The sequence below is a fragment of the Taeniopygia guttata genome, chromosome 1 (genome assembly GCF_048771995.1).
Source record: "Taeniopygia guttata chromosome 1, bTaeGut7.mat, whole genome shotgun sequence".
In the NCBI taxonomy this organism is placed as follows: domain Eukaryota; kingdom Metazoa; phylum Chordata; class Aves; order Passeriformes; family Estrildidae; genus Taeniopygia; species Taeniopygia guttata.
The window spans coordinates 69,250,639-69,270,865 of NC_133024.1; the positions used below are offsets into that span (position 1 = coordinate 69,250,639).

Here is a 20,227-nt window from a genome sequence, read left to right on the forward strand (position 1 = left end):
CATAGTAGGAAAAAATCTGTCATGATGAACTCTGAAGGAGATGTAACAAAATGAGAAGTTAAAAGGACAAAACGATAAAAAATGATAGAAAAATGAACAAAGTCCTAAACCAAAGCAAACAGAGACATCTTGTTTATGTTAAAATAATTTTTGTATTATTTCTGCTGAAAGAATAATCAGATCCACAATATTTTCAACACTTTCTTACAATCCTGTAGAATTCAAGATACAAATATTGCTGATGAATAAAATCAGTTGTTGTAGCACTGGTAATCTGGTTGTAGTACTGGTACCTAACTACTTAGGTACCATGTTGGATCCTGGTCCACCTGATCTTTGCGGGTTTTTTAGCCTTCTATCAATTTTAGAGGGCTTTTTTTTTTTTTTTTTAGCTTGACACAGTTTCTGCAAAGGTTCATTGTGTCTTTTTTCCCCTTCCACAGAAACTCTGTTGCCTTTGGCTGTCAACCATCAGTTTTAGCTCCCTGTCACTGAGTGAGGTCTTAAATGTTTTTAGTTTGGTCATGGATTGGAATTGAGGCCCTGTTGGAATGAAGTGGAACTGTTGGCTGGAGGTCTGTAGTCCATATTTTTGCACAAAGCAGAAGGATAGTATTGTTCAGGTCAGTCATGTACCTTTAGACAGCTCTTCTCCTAGTGACAGGATTTTCACTGCTGTTTCGTGGGATCCTCCCAAGCTACAATTTGTTGCCATTGCCCTTTGTTAGTGTCGCACTACGAAGAAGAGCTCAGCTCCATGGCTTTTTGAAACTGCCCTTCAGGTATAGGCAGGATGTTACCATACTGCACCCTGTAGTCTCCTCATCCTCAGACTGAACAGCCCAACTCCTCTCATGTACTCCTTGTAGGTCATGTGCTTTGGGCCCCTGACCGTGTTGGTAATCCTCTGCCTGGGAACAAAGCAAGCCCAAAACACCACTATGTTCTGGTCACAGTAGCTTCACCAGCACTGAGCAGACTCACTTTCCTCGATCTGGAAAGCCTGGTATCCCCCAGCTCCTTTGGAGCAGGGCTGCTGTCCAACTGCGCACAGCCCATGGTCCTGGGTGCAGAACTTTGTACACCATGAACAGTGGCCTTTCTGCTGGCCCCCTCCACAAGTTTCTCCAAGTGCCCCCTCCACTAATTGGAATCACAGGCAAGCAAAGGCAAAGGCTCAACCTTTCAGGAGCGAGAGCACTTTTTTTAAGTCTTGAATGGTATGAGGACTTAACATGCACCTTTTTGAGATAGGGCAGGATGTATGACTTTTGACAGGCTCTCTGACAGAGAGCAGAAAAGGTATGTTTCCCTCTGTGTTTTGCATCCTTGAGAAAGCATGAAGTTTATCAGCTGTAGCTATGTGTGCTCCATATGTGTGCCTAAATGCTGTGAATTACGTGAAACACTAGCGTGCTTCCCTGCCGAAGGAGGGGTGTGCCTGCAATACCATCTCTAGATCTCACCCTCAGTCACGGCTCACGCCGTACATGCGAAGCTGCAGCCTCTGCCTCGTCCCAGGCAACCGGGCTCTCTCTCATGAAGGCACTGCGGGCCTTGGGCCGCGGGGAGCCGGGAAACGCCTCCATGCGCCGAGGCTGAGGAGCCGCCCGGGCCCCGCCGCACCTCCGCAGCTCCTGGGGCGGCACCGCCGCCGCTCCCGCCTCCTCCTCCGCCTCCTCCGCGGCGCGGGCCTCGGGCGGTGCAGCCCCACCCCTTCCCCGCGCGGGGAGCGCCGCCGGCGGGGCGAGTAGCGGTCCTTTGTGTGCGGCGGCGGCATGTGAGTGCGGGCCGGCCGGGCGGGGAGGCTGCGGCATCGACTTCGCCGCTGCCCCTCGGAGAGCGGGACAGGCCGCCCATCGCTGCACCCTGCAGGCTCCGGCTCCCGTCTCGGGCCTCCGCGGTGCCCGAGGGGGAAGCGAGCGGGCGGCGGCGCGGCGAGCCTTTTCTCATCTGGTGTCTGTCGTGTTGCCGCAGGCTGGCCCGGGTGACCGTCCTCCATGACTGCCTGGGCTGCAGGACCTTCGAGCTGCCGCCGTCCGCGGCCGTGCGGGACGTGAAGAGGCGGATCGAGGCGGAGGCCGGGCTGCCCGCCGCCGAGCAGCGCCTGTGGCACCGCGGCAGAGAGGTGAGGGCTCTGTGTCACGCGTGGGCAGCGCGGCGTGTGCGTGTCCTTAGGCGTTCCTCCCTTTGGAGGCATGGGGGTCGTTTGGACGAGCCTCATACCGCTCTTGATGGTGCCAGCTTTTAACATCCGAGTTTTTGTGCCTTTTAAATTTTTTTTCTTTCTTTCTTTCCCTGAAGTTCTCCGTGTGTTTTATCCTAATTTCTCTGGGGAGTTGTTGGGGAGAGCAGAAATTCACCGGAGAGTGCTGATATGTTTGTTCTGCCCTCCTGCCATTCTGGCCAGTTTCAAGAGCAGAGCTGATATCACAGTGAGATGAAAGTGACAAGTTGAAAATAGAGGTCTGGGCACAGGAGAGAGTCGAATGAATGAATGAATGACCTTGTTCTGTTGAAGGCATCAGCCTGGTGTCTGTTTTCCTGTACTGCTTCCTGTGCTTCTCGCTGCGCTCTTGGGAAATGGGAACCTGGCGACCTGGTGGGATGGGATAAGCAGAGGCAGGAAAGCGAGAGAAGTTTGGAAGTTAGTGTTAAATAGGGTAAGGGGATTTCCAAAAGTGTAGAGAAGAGAGGGCTCTAGGGAAACCTTATTGTGGCCTTCCTAAATATAAAGGGGGCTTATAAGAAAGATGGAAGGATACTTTCTGCCAAGACCTGAAGTGATGGGACAAAGGCAATAGCTTTAAACCAAAAGGGGGTAAGTTCAGATTGGGCACACGGAAGAAATTTTTTAGGATGAGGGGGATAAGATACTCAAACAAGTTGCCCAGAGGAGTTGTGGATTCCCCATGACTGGAAATGTTGATAACTAGGTTGAATGGAGCTTTGAGAGACATGATCTAGTTCATGGTGATGGTAGGAGGGGGAGTTAACTACATGGTCTTCAAATGTCCCATTCCAACCCAAACCATTCTATGAGACAAGATACACATGTTGGTTGTATTGCTTAGGTTCTTACAAGAACCTGGGCAACACAAGCTGGCTTTGAGGACTCAGGTTTGAAGCAAACTGCCTGTGTAGTTTATCTTTTTTTTGTGTGTCCTTGATTTTGTTCTCACCAGACTTTCCTTTTTTGGAGGACAAACTCTGTATCACTTTCTAAAATTTGCCTCGAAGCAAAGATCTGACTGCCACAGAAAACTTATCTTTTGCAGGGAACAGTCAGTAAGCAGACAGTAATTGCTTTTCTGTTTGGGTTTTTTTATTAATATAATGAACTAGAATATATGGAAATATTTATTCTGTACTGTAGCAAATTTGAAAATAGTTTATAAACTTTTGATCTCCTGTTTATTGGGATCAAATGATTTTTAAATTTTTTGAGTAGTAGAATATTCATCCATAAATAATTTTTTTTCCATTAGAATTGTTATGTTCAATTTACAGATGTTAAGTAAAGTCCACTATCTTTTTCTCTCATAGTTCCTTACTGGATTAAACTATTGATTTGGGTCTATACAATGTCCAGGTTTCTAGTGGTGTCTTGGTACAAAATTTGTACCTTAGAATATTCAGTCACTATTTCTTTAATGCTTGGTGATGGCTTCCACATTCTGTGGATTGCTTTATATTTTATTGATTTCAGAGTAGTTATTTATATACTCAATTTTATGTCTTCAGAAAGTTCAACTCAAGTACAGCGTTTCTGCAGTTTTATGATAAACTAACTTCTGTTTTAATAACTATATAAAACTGGTAAAAGTAAAAAAGAATATAATTTTTTTCTTACAAATGATGTTAAATCATGATTATATACTCTGGACTATGGCTGTCTTTTATTAAGTGTAGTTAGATTGTAAACATCTATGTCTGTGTAAGCACCAACTGCTTTCTAGTGATTTGTTTTTACCCATCGAAGTGAGGAAGTAGTCCCAAAATCTGCTCTAAACTGAGACTAAAATAATATAATTTCATGTTGTAATATTTTGATCTAGTTTCTAATTAGTACAGTGGCCTTCTAAATCTGCATTTGTTGTTGCAGGATAACATGGGTCACATATGAATCTTTTAGCAGCACTTGGTATATGAATGAGACACACACTTGATGAAACTGAAATTGCAACAAAACCTTTTTGTGCTATGATTACATAATAATTTTCCCAATGGCTGCTAAGGAATGTGTTACATAATTTGCCTCAGTTTCTCTACGATGTTCTTGGTGAGGCACTGGAGGTTGGATTTGGTGACTTTCATTGGCCCCTTCAACCTTGATCATTCTGTGATGGGTCTACATGTAGAGGTAATGGGGGATGAGGCTGTCAAATTCTTCAAGGAGGTTTCTCTGACACACTTTTGTCTCTACACAGTGACTTGCCAGCTGCTTTGAGCTGCTATTGCTTAGTTCAAGCTTCCTATGAAATTGCATACCCAGATGTACTTGTGGAGTATACAGACCATGTACTTCCTGTATATATTAATTTTTTTTTGTGGACATGCAACTTAGAACAATAACTGCTTTAGTTTTATGCTTCCAGAACTTCCCTGAATACAAACTTTTTCAATTGTAGAAACAAGAGGCCGTGGACTGCTTTTAGTATGCTTCTATAGGCATTTTTTCCACCTGATATGTTTTGGTCCTGTTACTATCAAACTGAAACTTCTGACCAAGATCTGTCTTTATATTTCCTTCAGTTGTCTGATGATATCAAGATTGGGGATCTTCAGAAGTCTCAAAATCAAGTTTTTCTAGAGCTTCAGTCAAAAGGGTTGAAAGGAGGAGGTATGGAAAATATTTGTCTCTGTTTATAAACTGGAAGTGCAAAACATTTTCTGATGCAATATGGAGTTAATTAAAATTTTTATCTTTTTTAAATGGCAAGCAATTATTTTTCATGTAATTCTTAGGTTTGTCACTTGTTCTTTTCATTCTGCTGTAGAAAAATTAAACTTCTCTTTTTAAATGCCTTGGTGTTTATTTTTTTCCTGTTTTATAGTGTGTAGAATTTAGGTTATTGCTGTCTTTTGGAATCAGTAAGACATGCCTTTCAGTAGTGTTGTAGCTGCTTTGTCTCATATAAAATAATCTGGATACTTGAAAACAATTCAGATACTGAAAGGATATCTTTTCAGTAAACACCATGTAAAAAAACTGTAACACTGGTGAAAATTTCTGGATTTCTTCTGGTGATAGCTTGGTTTTCTTTTGATTCTGTCTGTGATTTACATTTTTATTAAAAAGAACCTGAAGATGTATCTTTTCATATCATATCTTGCTAACTGAATATCTTCAGAAATACTCTAATTAAAATCTGTCATGATTATTTGGCTGCTAGCATTAATATTCTTCTCACAATAGCTTTATTGTAAAGCAATGAAATAAATGCTAATCAGATGGCATGATGAAGAAGAAAACCCCTCTTTTCATGGAAATATTTTATTTGATCTCACAAAATATTGTATTTCTTAGCCTATTCAAGGCATGTATATACTGGATTATGGATTTTTAGTGAAAGAGGGAAGAGTTTGTATATTAGCCAGAAGTTCTCTAGAACCTGAAGGGATTGGAAGAAACCTATGAAAATGGACCTCATTTCTATGACCTAATGGTTCTGACATCAAACGTTTTTCTTTTTGTCATTTTTGACTGTTTTGCTGTGTGTAGGCTGTGGTAGACTAAATAAAGTCTTATTTTTTGCCATGCAGCTACATAGAGAAAAAAGTGTAGTGGTCCTAAGAAATCTTTAATGGGAAAGAAACCTGTTGCTATATTTTTGTACCTAGGTTTGGAGATTTTCTTAGAGATACCACTGTAAGCAATCTATGTATAGATAAAGTGCTTAACATTTCCTGGCCCACAGTTCTGATGTCAGTTGATCTAAAACATCTGAAGGCTTCAGTATCAACCTTTCGTGTTCATTCTGGACCCTTCCAGTTCAGAGATTTTTCCTTACAGCTGGTGAATCAAGAAATGCCCTGAATTTCTAACTTGGAAGTGCATGGTCAGTAGGACCAAGCACATGAGTTGCTGAAGTGCTCTGAGGATTATCCATGTCTCCTTTGTGTTCGTTCATTGCTGGTGTCTGTCAAATAGGGCATCATCTTTTCATATGATCACAAAATAATTCATGTTGGAAGGGACACGAGGTTTTTACTCCAGCCTGCTGCTCAGTGTGGGCAGCTCTGAAGTCAGTCTGGGTCACTTGGGGGTTGATCTGGTTGAGCTTGGAAAGAGGAGGGAGATTGCACAGAGTTTCTGGGCTCCTAAGTGCTTGACTGCTCTTATAGTAGAACAAGTTTCTCCATTAAATTTGTGGTACCAGTTTTGTGTTAAATATGACCAGCTCTAGTACTGAAGAAAAACCAGTTTAGCCTTTCATAGGATGCAGTAAATAATGACCAATAGCCAGAGTAATTATTCTGACATACATAGAGCTCTGCTCTTAAAGAGAACAAAGTCTGTCTTCATTCCTATCACTTAATAGTTATTTGTCTGTTTCTGTGGTGGTTTCCGTGGTGAATGAAACGTGTTGTTTAAACACTTCCACCTGCGTGTCCAACTTAGAGAAGATCAGTTTCTTCATTTTAGGTAATGTCTGTTGATCAGTTCAGCTTATTTTGGAGGTATGCATACTGCATATTGACTTTCATATACTTCTGTGTACTGCAAAAATAACAGAAGTTATGAAATACTTTACACATTCAGCTGTCCATTGCAATTTCTTGCTTATTTTTTCATTGATGCTATTAAGTTACCTCAAATAAAGTGATTCAAGAAAATTTTAAAGACAAAATATTTGATGCTTTTACTTGATGCTTTCTCAGCAAATACAACTCTTATTTGTCCAGTTTTTTCCACTTTGCTTTTTTATCCTAGTGTTTTATTCCAGAATATACATTATATGCGGGTTTGAATCTGTGTGCTTCATAAACGTGTATATGCAGAAGAGAGGGAGAGAATAATTACTTGTTAACAATTTTAAAAGGAAGCATTAGATGGGGCATCATTAGGGTCTGTTTTCCTTGTGAGGATTGCATTATTGCTATTTGTTTGAAGCATGTGTTTTAGAGGTTTGGTTTAGGGAGCTGCCCTTTAGTCTCAGACTGGAGTTTGAAATTAAGAGTATTTCACCTTTCATTTTGTGATAGACTCTTTCTCTTGGAGCAGATAATGCTGGGACTCTTTTTCATCCAGTGTTAGGCCCTGGCAAAACCAAGGCTGGCACCAGGTCCATGCCCAGAGTATGTCAGAACAGGAAGTGTACACTAGAGCCAAAACCCTCTGTGCCTGTGTGTGTACCTGTCAGTACAGATCATCACTGGCTGTAAAAGAGTTAGAGCCACTGCTGCCCTAGAATACTGTCCTGCTACTTAAAAAGTAGTAGTCCTTTAGAAATTTCTGGTTTTGAACATCAGGTAGTTGGAATTGTGGTATAACAGTTGTAAGACTTAGCCCCCAAATTTATTTAATCTAGGTATGAAACAGCTTGTTGACTTCAACAGCAAGATTACTGTTTCACCTTCTTTAATTAAAAGATTTATAATGTAGGATTGTCACAGCTGATTCTGGAAAGACAAGATTTTACAATAATAAGCCCTGAATTAATTTTAAGAAATTATTGTTTCCAGTAATTGTTTAGTATTTTTTAAATCTCAAATTAAGTGCATAGTAGCATAATACACAGCTTATTTATTTATTTGTTTTTAGGTCGTTTTGGACAAACAACTCCACCACTTGTTGATTTTCTAAAGGATATATTAAGAAGATACCCAGAAGGAGGACAGATTCTTAAGGTAGACAATAAGTAATATTTTTAACAGTCATTTAATATGAATGACATAATGCCAAAATTCAACATTTCCCAGCAAATCTTGCGGTTGTTTTATCTTATATTCACTGTACTACAGAAGATATGTGTGTCCATTTCTGTGGACAAGGCAAAATGAGTTGTGTGCTTCTTGTGGTTTGTTTTTTTTTTCTTTAAAAATTTCTGAGTTTGCTCAGTAGAAGATGAATTGTGTGATTTATCATAGCTTACTATGATAATGTCGGAAAATGGCAGTTTGATTTTTTTTTAAGAGCATCTGGGGTAATTAGTTGGATGTTAAACTTCTCATCCAGCATGCTTCATCACATGGGTGGTAGGAACTTAATTTTCTTAGTGTATGGAATACTAGGTTCTAACAAATGGGATTTGATATAGATATATCTTATCTGTCTATGCATGCATGCACACATTCAAAACACTCAAATACAAATGTTGACAGATGACGACAGTTCCTTATGTCTGTTGTCTTGTTTGCAACCATGGAACTAAAAGCTGATTGTGTTTAGTGGGAATGCCCAAGATAAGCATATTTTCAACTGTTTTGGCAAAGTTCCTCCTGAGTATGTTCTGAGTAGTGTCTGTATGTAGGAGGGGTGCTTACATTTTGATTATTTCTCAATACTATTTGCATCTGTAAAATGCATTTGAATTAAGAAGGGTTCAAATCTCCTGAATATTTTTAACCCAAATTTTCATTCCAACATGAAGAAATAAGGAAAGGTCCTTAGAAATCAGATAGATAAATTTAAAAGTAGAAATGGTGCTATTTTCATAGTTCATAGTTTATAGTTTAGGGTTAACAGATTGTTTGAGAGAGATTGCTACCAGGAATTTTGCTGATACCTTACAATTTATTTCAGTGTTTTGATTCTTCAGATACAATACTGTTAGAGCTGAATGTAGCAGTTACCTCGTGTGCCACAGCATGAATGCAAGTCTGACTTCATGGTGATTGCCATACTTAGTATTTAATATTTCTGGAAACTTTGGGCTATCTTACTGTTTCTTCTTGAAGGAATGTCATGATTGTTCTTTTAGAAGAAAAACTGCATATAAATATCTTGTAAAGATTCTTTAAGCATTTGTTGTTTATGCTTAACTGTAGGTATTTTTTTGCTATCTCATAATACTTCACAACTATGTAGAAGTGACAATATAATATGCATTATAGACTGAACATACTATCAAAAACTGCAAAATAAAAAGGTTATAATTTTGGAACCAGATATTCGATAACAGTGACCTTATAGTATAGTCTCAGTAGTATACTTGAATGCAACCTAATCTGAAATATTTTCTGCTAGTTGATGCATTTTTAAAGTACAGGTTCATCTTGCTATCAAGTCTCTTATGTATAACTGGATGAAATTAAAATGTGTGAATACATTGCATATTATATATCTATGTTGCTTTTCAAATACTTGCTTATGCCAAACTTGCACACTCCCACATAACAGACACACATGTCTGTGTGTCTGGAACCCTGATACACTGTGATGATTCAGTGTAAATAGACCATTGTGTGAGGCTGTAATCCTGTAGGTATTTATAATCAAGCTTACATGTCTACTGTTGATGAAAACAGGACTGGATAGGCATATTTTATTAATGGTCGTGTTTACAGAAGTAGTTTACTGACATTTGAGATTTCTGTAGCTCTCACCACTGCTAATGCTATTTAACAAATACTCAACCTTAATATAAGTCTCTTTCCAGTCTGTGGGTTGCATTCAGCAGGGCTGTTGCTCTGTTGGTTCGTGACTTAGGGGGGCTACTGGTCAGAACTGTTTTGCAGCCCTTTGCTGCAGGGGTGTTAGAAGCGTGAGCACCATGGCCCAGGGCTGGTTGGTTCATACTGTAAAATGTTAACTTTAACCTGCTTCAGTTGATGTAAAGAAGAATGCTGTGCATTACTCTTTTGTGAACGGTTGCCTCACTGTTAAGCAGCTGTTTGTAAGGACTTACATAATACACTTCGATAAACATAAAAGTCTTTTTTTCTCTTCTTACAGTTGCTTTGTTTTGAGACTTTTACAGTTCTGATTCTTAGGATAATATAGTAGTTTGTGACTGATTTTGTGTGGTATTTGAGCTCCAAATTCAAATAATATTCATAGTGTTTGTCTGAATATCTGTTTATAAGGATACCTATTCCCATGCAGGTAAACTGGATAAAACAATTCTGGTTGAAACGTACAAAAACAATTATACTTGAGAAATTTGCTTGTTATTTTCTACTGTTTAAGTTCGAAAGCCATTGCTAGAATATGTATTACTGCATTATACTTTGATTTATTTTGTCTGCTTCAGGAACTGATACAGAATGCAGAAGATGCTGGTGCCACGGAGGTTAGGTTTCTATATGATGAAACTCAGTATGGAACAGAAACGTTATGGTCAAAGGACATGGCACAATATCAGGGTAAGTATAAGTTTTATTAAATTTGGCCATTATTTTTCAATATACATGTTGTCTGGGGTTAGCTGTCCTGGCTATGTCCCCTCTGAGCTCCTTAGCAGCCCCAGCCCACTTGCTGTTTGGGTCACATGAGAAGCAGAAAAGGCCTTGGCTCTGCTTCAGTCCTGCTCAGTGATAACTAAAACAGCCCTGTGTTATTGTCACTGTTTCCAGCACAAATCCAAAACACAGCCCCAGCTACATGAAGCCCAAGTCAGCACACCAGTTTTTAATGTAAAGAAGACCTTTCCCTTTACATTTCAACATTCTCTAGGCAGTTCAGTTTTCTTCCTTTTTCTCTTGACCTTATACCCAAAACTTTGCTCCATGTTGTCTGTACACTGCAAATCCAGTTTTTTGAAATTTTAAGGTTTTTGCATAATTTATTATGGCTTTATGAGATAAAGGTCAATTATGTATAATAATAATAATATTTTAAAAATTATTTAGCATTATCATCCTGAAAGGCATTCAGCTGTGATTTGAAGTTTCAATGATGGATGATCCACTAGTTCTTTCTTCTGGCTTTTTTCAGTTGTTAATAGCCTTATTATGTCTTCTAATATGAATTTGTCTGTCTTGCTTTCTAGACACAGGTTATTGTTTTATCTTGCTTTGTATTCCCTTCCAGTGGAGGTATCTTCAGACTGTGACTAGTACATTTTTCAAACTTTGTTTTGATAGTCTGAACAGATTGAGTTTAAGCTTTGTGCCACATGACACTTCTTTCAGAAGTTGTTTTCTGCTTTTTGTTCAGTTTTTCAGAATAATTCTTTTAAAGTATGGATGCAAGAATTAAATAACACATCAGAATATAAATCTAAGTACCATTTACAGAGGTAAATTCATCTCCTTGCCTTTGTATTTTGCTTTTTTATTTTTTCTTTCATTACCAGGCATAATTTGATGTCAGCTTAGAGTCATAGCTTCCCCATTAAATTTGCACATGCATATATACTTCAAAGAAATGCATTCTCAGGTCTGTGAGTTCATTTCCTAAAAATTGTAAACATTAAATAGTTTTCTTTTTCTGTTATCTTTTTAACTTTTACCTGTTTATTATAGGGCCAGCATTTTATGCATACAATGATGCAGTTTTCACCCCCGAGGACTGGCATGGTATACAGGAGATAGCAAGAAGCAGGAAGAAGGATGATCCCCTGAAAGTTGGAAGATTTGGAATTGGCTTTAATTCAGTTTATCATATAACAGGTAATCTTAGTAGTTAGTTATTTTAAAAATATAATGTTGACGTTTATAATAGTTAAATTACTTTAGATACTCATAAACATGTAATATATTCTCTCTTGTGTGTTTTAAAATTAGTTAATGGCTAGATATTCTTACAAAGCATTCCTATTTTTCTCTAATCCTATAAGGTATATATTTGATTTTGAAGGTGTTTGAAGAAGATTGTTCTATTAGTATCATTATGTACTTAGTCCTTTATGTTGAAATGAACATTCCTTTACACTCATATTTCAATTATACATTGCTGCTAATTTTTTAAAGGCTCATAATATAGGGTAGGTATCCAGGTAGAAGTGTGAAAGTTCTACTCACTAGACTGAAAGTCTTCTGCAGGTTCTTTGTATAATAAGTAGTGATTTTTATTTATTGCTAGAGAAGATATTATGTAATAGAGGTATATTCATATTTACACTTGAAAGAAGATAGTACATACTGTTTTGCAAGGTTTTAATATTCAGTCTTGAAATCTATTATTCTCCCAGATTGTTTTACTGTGGTACAGAAGCATAAATAATGCTTACAGTCTCCACGGTTATCATAGTGCCAGAAAAGAGGCAAATTTTTGCCAAAATAAAAATTTTTGCCTTGTGAAGAGAATTTCTAATACACATTATATTTTTAACAATATTTTACCTAGCTGAACACGAATGAAATAAATACATTCAGTAGTTTGATAATTCTGTGAATTTGTTCTTTTAAATATACAGAATTACTGTCTGCCACCCCTCAAGATCTGTGAAGTACGAATCTAGTAGTACACACATATAGTGTGTAAATATATATAAATTATATATAAATTAATATATATTAATATATATATATATAATATATAAAAATTAATTTATCGTTTTTTTCCTTGAAAATACTGGAAACATAAAAGTATGTAGTTGAAAGAAATTGTACTTCCTGTTGCTCACTGTCTGCTAGAACTCAAATCATTGAATGACTATTTATATATTCTGCTGCAGAATAGGTGTATGCTTGTTTCTTCTCTGTTAGCAAGCACTGAATCATAGAATCATGTAGGTTGGAAAAGACCTTTAAGAACATTGAGTCCAACCATAAGCCTAATAGTACCAAGTCCACTAAGTCATGTCCCTAAGGGTCACATCTGCATGTCTTCAGTGATGGTGACTCAGCCATTTCCCTGGGGAATTGTACTCAGTTCATCACAGTTTTAGAATATTTTATTCTTGCCTTTTTCAAATTTGTTTCTTAACACTGTATTTTTAAAGTATGTTGTTTCAGAATTATTAATAATTGTTGGTTTTTATGGATACAGATGTCCCTAGCATCTTCAGTGGTGACCAGATTGGAATGCTTGATCCCCATCAAACCCTCTTTGGACCTCATGAGTCAGGCCAGTGTTGGAATCTAAAAGAAGATAGCAAGGAAATAAATGAACTTACAGACCAATTTGCACCTTTCATTGGTGTATTTGGCAGCACTAAAGAAACCTTTAAGAATGGAAACTTTCCTGGTACATTTTTTCGTTTCCCACTTCGTCTGCAGCCTTCCCAACTGAGCAGCAATGTTTACGACAAACAGAAGGTTTTGGAGCTGTTTGAATCCTTCAGAACAGATGCAGACACAGTATTGCTTTTCCTGAAGAGTGTTCAGGATGTTTCATTGCACGTTCGGGAAGCTGATGGAACAGAGAGGCTGGTGTTTAGAGTAACTGCCAGCGAGAACAAGGCCTTGAAACACGAAAGACCCAATTCTATCAAAATCCTGGGAACTGCAATAAATCAGTATTGTAAGGGAGTTCCAAGCAATAGCATAACATGTGTGACATACCATGTAAATATAGTTGTAGAAGATGAGAGTGTTAAGGACGCACAGAAAACATCTTGGTTAGTGTGTAATTGTGTGGGTGGTCGAGGAATGTGCACAGAACTGGATTGTTTAGCTGATGACTTGAAATTTGTTCCTACTATTGGAATAGCAATGTCTTTAGCAGCTAACGAGGAGGAAAATGGAGCTGTAGCAGACTTTTCAGGAAGAGCTTTCTGTTTTCTGCCTTTGCCTCCAGGTGAAGAAAGCAAAACTGGACTTCCAGTTCATGTTAGTGGTTTCTTTGGTCTCACAGACAACAGGAGGAGTATCAAATGGCGAGAGTTGGATCAGTGGAGAGATCCAGCAGCTTTGTGGAATGACCTTCTTGTGGTAAATATAGTACCTAAGGCATATACCACCCTTATTTTGGAAGCTATCAAACGAATGGAGACTGAGAAGAATTCAGATTTTCCATTGTCACCTGAAAGAATTTATAGGTTATGGCCTGATGAGAACAAAATCAGGGTACCCTGGAAACCAATTGTAGTACCTCTCTTTAAAGATCTGCTCCAGCATCCAGTTATTTACTCAGTGAGTAATCAGTGGATAAAGGTGGAACAGGTGTACTTTTCTGAAATGGATGAGAGTTTGGAGTACACACAGTCTGTTCTCAACTACCTCCAGAATTCAGGGAAGCAGATTGCTAAGGTACCAGCAAATATTGCTAATGCGGTGCATCTTACTATTTCTACTTCTAAAGCTGTGAAAAAAGTGACTCCTGCTGTAGTGCGGCAAGTCCTGAGGAAATCTGGGCACAGTGGACCCGCTGAAGAAAAGCTTAATCTTTTAGAATTTGTGCTTTCTGATGGAGTCTACAGTGAACTGATTGGATTGGAGCTTTTGCCTTTGCAGAATGGGAGTTTTATTCCTTTTTCCTCATCTGTGTCAGAACAAGACGTAGTTTACATAACCTCAGAAGAATATCCCAGGTATGCTTAATTTTTGGGGAGGGGAGTTTTTTTTTTTAATTTATATGTTAAAACAGAGCTTCAGACTGTTCTTTGCTTGTCAACAAACAAGGTATGCAGCAGCCTGTATTGTGATGAAATAAGGCATAGATAGAACTCAATTTTCTGTATATATGTATATGTCTGTGCATATGTCTCATTTGAAAAGTTTGACACCCATTTGTCATTAACCCTGTATAAAAGAATTGTGTGATCTGTGCTTTAAGAGAATACCTCAGGATACGTTTCCAGTTAATTTTCTTCTTGGAATTACAAATACAAGAAGATTAGAAACATACATACTAGGAAGCTCATTAAATTGGGTAATGCAAAGGGCTTTTATTAAACTAAAAGCTTGAGATTACGTCTGGCTTTTTTTTTTTTTAATCACAAAACTTAATTTCAGTGAGGTAATACTAAAAACTGGTTTCAGGAAATAAGCAGATATTATGATGGCTGACTTTTGCATCTGCTCTCCCTTTGTTCTTTCCAGTCCCTCTCCAATTAGTTTTTTTCCTTGCTTATTTTTCAGCTGCATCAGTGTTCCAATTTGATTCTCATTTCATCAGCCAAAAGCACTTGCACTGACACTGGGGAGGGGATAGCAAATAGCAGGCTAGCTATTGAATGAATGAACGAGCTTGGGATCACTGGAGAGAAAGCATAACTACTGCTTTTTACATCTATACTGGATTTTGATTTTGCCTGTATTAAATACTTGTTAAATCTGGACCATTTTGCACACAATGTCTAAAGACAGGAGGCTTGAAGTCACTCAGACACACCCGGTGTTTCCTCTTAAAAAGTGCTACTTCTGTGCATGATTACAATGAGCCCTCCTTCTCCTTTGCCTCAGAGTTCCACAAATTTCCAGACCCTCAGCTTGAAAGAATGTGACACTTAGCATATGTTTTGTTGCTTTTACTGCTCTGTCGACTGTTTAAAAGGGAAGTTGAGGTAGGTTGGAGTGTGCCCATATAGGTGGTATTAAGGTAAAAAAAGTGCTTCAAGTGAGGTCCTTAGGTAAATTGTGTTTTGACTATACATATAGACAGCCAATCTTAAAGAAAAGCAGCTGGATGCAAGTAACTTTTCTTCCCATGCTTCTTGAAAACAATTTGCATATCTTCAAGCCTGCTGCTGTTGTTTTTCTGTTATATTCTAAACAGAATCATGGAATGGCTCAGGTTAGAAAGGACTGCAGGGGGTCATCTGGTCCAACCGCCCTGCTCAAGCAGAGCTGTCTCAGAGCACATGACTCAGGGTTGTGTCCATGTGATTCTTGAGTATCTCTAGTGAGGGAGTTCCTCCACAGCCTCTATGAACAATCGGTACTCATTCCAGTACTAGGTCATTGCACAGTGCAGAAGTTCTTCTCATATTCAGCTGGAACTTCCTGTGCATCAGTTTCTGCCCATTGCCTCTTGTTGTATTGCCTGAATCCTTGGCACTGCAAAAAAGAGCCTGGCTCCACCCTCATGACACCCTCCCTTCAGGTACATGTAGAGATGGATGAGGTCCCCTCTGAGCTGTCTCCTCTCGAGGCTGATGAGGCCCAGCTCCCTCAACCTTTCCTCGTAAGAGAGCTGCTCCAATGCCTTAATCATCTTTGTAACCTATTGTAAATGTGGGTAAACTCGGTGGGAAGAAATGATGATGTCTGATTCTAGTTCAGAAGGCTGAATGATTTCTTTATAAGAACTATACTATAACACATGAATATTAAATATTATTAATATTGAACACTAAATATTTAATAATTAGTATCAAATAATAAATATTAATAATTAATATTATATTAATATTTAAGGAATATACTAAAAGTACATAACTGCTTTTTCTAACTACTATATCTAACTACCAACTCGTGACTCTCTCTAGACACAGGTAGATTTGATTGGCTTCAAGCTCAAACAATCCTTACCAGAATCCAATCAAGTAATCACCCCAAGTAAACAATTCTCCAAACACATTCTACATGAGAAAAACAGGAGTAGAAATAGAAATTGTTTTCTTTCTTCTTTCTCTGCTCTTCTTTAAAAAAATATTGAGAGAGAGAAGAATGTACCTGCCACAGTAGCCTTCTGCTGTACCCACACCATGAGCTCCATAAATTTAAACCCATAGTCAAAAACCCATAATCTTTTCTTGCTCTAAACAATTCAGGTTATTTATCAGGAGATTAAAGGTACTTGGGGCCTATGATTCTGGTGTCTTTTTCTTAAAAAAAAAAAAACAATGTTTTTTAGCATCTACTGTGAGGTGATTTATCTTTTGTTGTTCTTTCACTTTGTTAGTCCTTCTAGAAGTTAAGCCAGTATGCTAACACAGAAAACATTCCCTTGACAAGACTAACAAATTAGAGCCCTGCTTCCAACTAGTCATAAGATACTTTTTTTGAAACTTAAGGATACCAGTATTCCAGTTCATGTTCCATTGGTAATGGACCTGGTTTTTGATTAGTCTTATAAAACTGATACAAAAGCATATTGTAATAGGCATAAATATCCTTGCTAGCTGTGATGAAACAGGAATTTGAAATAGTAATGCTTTCTTTGCCTCTCTTCTTGCCTGCATGAAGTATCTTTAATTCTAATGTTTTAAGTATCATAAATTATGTATGTTAGATGTTTCAAAACCTTTTGAATTTAGGATATTGGCTCTTATTGAAATTTGGAGCCTGCCAAGAAGGTAAAATTAGCTCTTAGAAATTTTCTTCCTGCTAACTGTGGAAGAACAAGATTCTGTATTGATTTATGTCTAATGAACATAACCGTGATCAGGATTAAACTGGATATTTATTTTTGATTTCACACAAAAACCAAAGCCTGAAAACTAATTTAGTTTTAACTGCCAAAGTAAGAGAAGTGGAGGATGAGACTGACTCTTGGCACAGTAATTTTAAGTATTGACTACAGAGCTTCTGAAATCTTTAGATCTTTTCAAATCCACAGATCTGAGTGACTTTCTAGGATTATGTGTTGTATTTTATGTAAAACTTTCAAGCAGAATTCTAGGAGACATAGACATATATTCTAACTTTTTTTTTTGTTAGAGTTCAAATAGGTGAAAATAGTTTTTTAATCCCAGTTTTTCTATCAAAGAAAACTTGCTTAGGCCTGCTTTGAAAAGAAGAGTAGTTGGAAAGACTACTTTCTTACTACTCTCTGCTTCTAAATTTATAACTTTTTTATTTGCCAGAAAATACCCACTGAAAGCCCTAGTCTGCATATGCACATGACTGCTTTGCATGCATGTTCTACCATGATTACCATGCTGGTGATGTCTAAACAGTAAAACAAATAAATGAGGTTTGCTAAAGTGTGGGGGCCTTTTTGATTTTGTTTTTCTCTTTTTTCTAGATCACTCTTTCCTGGCCTGGAGGGAAGGTTACTCTCTGATGACCTGAAGCCTGAGGTCCTTGCGGCTTTGAAAGAAGCTGCCAAAAGCCGAGGTAATGTGTCTTTTGTATTTTCTTGCAGAACTTTAAGTGGTTCAAATAGACTAGCTCTAAACCCAAGTTTAAAGTAATGTCTCTTGAAGCTGAGTTCCCATAAATAAGACAGTCATCTAAAAAAAAAACCCATTAAGATATGATAGACTTCTTTGAATTGAAATGACACAAATGAAAAATTATAAATAAAGAAAAAGGCAAAGGAAGAAGGATGAAAATTTGTGATAAAATGTAGTACAATGTATTCAAGGATGAAGAATTTTATTCAAATACTATTCTTCCACCTAAGACAGTCTTAATTTTGTTTCATATTTATAATATTTGCATATGCAATAGCTGTGTCATGGTTTTAGTAATGTGGATCATCTTTTAACTCATAGTTGCAGGTGATCACTTCAGTACATTTGTTTTTAACCAAAACATTTGTTTAAGTCAGTTTAAGTATCTAGCCTCAGGCACACTGTAGATAAAATAATTTTATAATGTGTTTCCTGATTCTTAAGTCATGGTTTATGGTTGTGTCAGGGTGGACCTACTGAAATACTCCCAATCATGGTCAAAAGACATAGTAAAGGAATTTGTTTTATCTATACCTCTATGTTTAACTGTCTTCAAAATTAATTTTTTTCTGGTATCTATTCTTCTCAGAGTTTGTTTGCACTTACCTTTCCACCCTTGTGTTTACCATTTGATTAATAAATTTGAAGCCTAAATCTCAGAAATATTTTCACATAAACACAATTCACAAACCAAGCCACTTCTTAGTTTATTATATACTAATACTGTTTAAAAGTAAACTGTTCTTAAGTGTCTAGAAGATGTACTTTTCAGGAAAAGAGTCTTATCTCTATTTTTTTAGTTACTTGATTCATCAGAATTCTTTCAGACTGGAGATGTTAGAGCTAGATGTAAAATACTGTTATTCACAGTCTTGATTTGCTTTTCTTTATATCCTTTATCATGACCTTCAGTCATTTAGTCTGTTTCTTCTGAGTTTTGACCTTTTTCCCCTTCAATCCTTTAAATCTTTCCTCTTTATTGATCTTTTTGTTGAGTTCTGAAACTCCTCCTTTCTTCATGTTTTGATCATTCCTTCATTGTCGAAAACAAAAGAAAAATAAGGTCATTCGGAGGCAAGATGATAAATTTTTAAACTATAGCAAAGTATCTATGAAAAAATAAAAATAATAAAGTGACTTTTTGCATAGAGTAAAACATCTACATATTTAACATAAACTGTATTGAATATATTAAATCTGTGACTTTGATTCAATATGAAGGACATCAAGTTTGAAATTATTACAAAAAACTCCTTTATTTTAAAAAGCAGAATTTTCAAAATCCCATCAGCAAATTAGATGATGGATGCTATGTCTGTTAATGCAGTAGAATATGCTTAATTTTTTTTCTCTACTGTACTGTGTTTCCCTCAGTACTGTGTTTAAACAGAATGCTAAGTGTTGAAAGTAATGACTACTTTAAATTGTGTATCCAGACACGGAATATTTGTAATCTAGAATAGAATCCTAAGGAGCTACTGTTTAATAGTACTTTTTAAGGAATGTTTATATATAGGCATGAAGACAACAACAGTGAGGTTAGATGGATGAAGATTTTATGTAAGACAGCAATGTTAGTATTGAAAAATGCCTGTTCTGTGTGATGAAACCTTCAGCTGATTTTTGAGATGTGCTTTCCTAGACAATTTCCTCCGAGTCAATGTCACAAAGCAATCTAAAAGCAGGCTTAAATTAAAAAATAGTGCTAAACAACCAAAAGGAAATACAGTATACGCCTGAATACATCTTAAACAGAAAACACAGACGTGACAGAAACAGAAAAATCCCTGTATGCTATTAAACCAGTCCCTTGCTGAGTTCTAGGACATTCCTTCCCTTGCAAGCTTGGTCTCATAACTGCAATGAAGTATTTCTAGTCTTTTTAATTACTGGGGAGATTTTAGGTCACATTGAAGTCTTGCTTTTGTCTCTCTTTTATTCTGGCAGATTCTTTGAATGATGTTTTTCTAGGTACTTGGTCTTGGTACTATGCCTCTCATTCATTAAAATAACATATTTTTGTAAATAAATATGGCAAGTATTCTTCTAAATGTTCTGAGAATTATTAAATACTATTAGATAATCTTTTACAAGATTCAGGTGTCCTACTTTTCATTCTACCTCTTCCTAAATTATTCTTCACTCAATGATTCTGCATAATTGTAGAACTGCACTGCCATAGAAGTTGTATGTTACTATAAATAGTAAGTATTAGAGGGGGTTTTAACAGGTTTAGAAATCTTAATATGTCAAGAATTTTATTTATATAGCTGTAGAAATTCCATGAGAGAGATTTCTAATACAGTTGCAGAAATAGAAACGTTTTATATTGT

At 37.2% G+C, this 20,227-nt stretch overlaps 1 protein-coding gene across 7 annotated transcripts in view; it reads left to right on the forward strand.

Moving 5' to 3' along the window:
• SACS (sacsin molecular chaperone) overlaps positions 1 to 20,227 on the forward strand; it is a 53,329-nt gene that overhangs the window by 18,316 nt on the left and 14,786 nt on the right. For 6 of the 7 annotated variants that reach the window (XM_030275311.4, XM_030275318.4, XM_030275297.4 and 3 more), the window contains 7 exons: positions 1,978 to 2,128; positions 4,756 to 4,843; positions 7,769 to 7,854; positions 10,200 to 10,311; positions 11,413 to 11,559; positions 12,881 to 14,363; positions 17,744 to 17,835. In XM_030275311.4, coding sequence (XP_030131171.4) covers positions 1,978 to 2,128; positions 4,756 to 4,843; positions 7,769 to 7,854; positions 10,200 to 10,311; positions 11,413 to 11,559; positions 12,881 to 14,363; positions 17,744 to 17,835 — 2,159 coding nt within the window. Of the gene's footprint in view, positions 1 to 423; positions 1,781 to 1,977; positions 2,129 to 4,755; positions 4,844 to 7,768; positions 7,855 to 10,199; positions 10,312 to 11,412; positions 11,560 to 12,880; positions 14,364 to 17,743; positions 17,836 to 20,227 lie in introns of those variants that run through there. The other variant, XM_012569768.5, reaches the window with a different exon arrangement.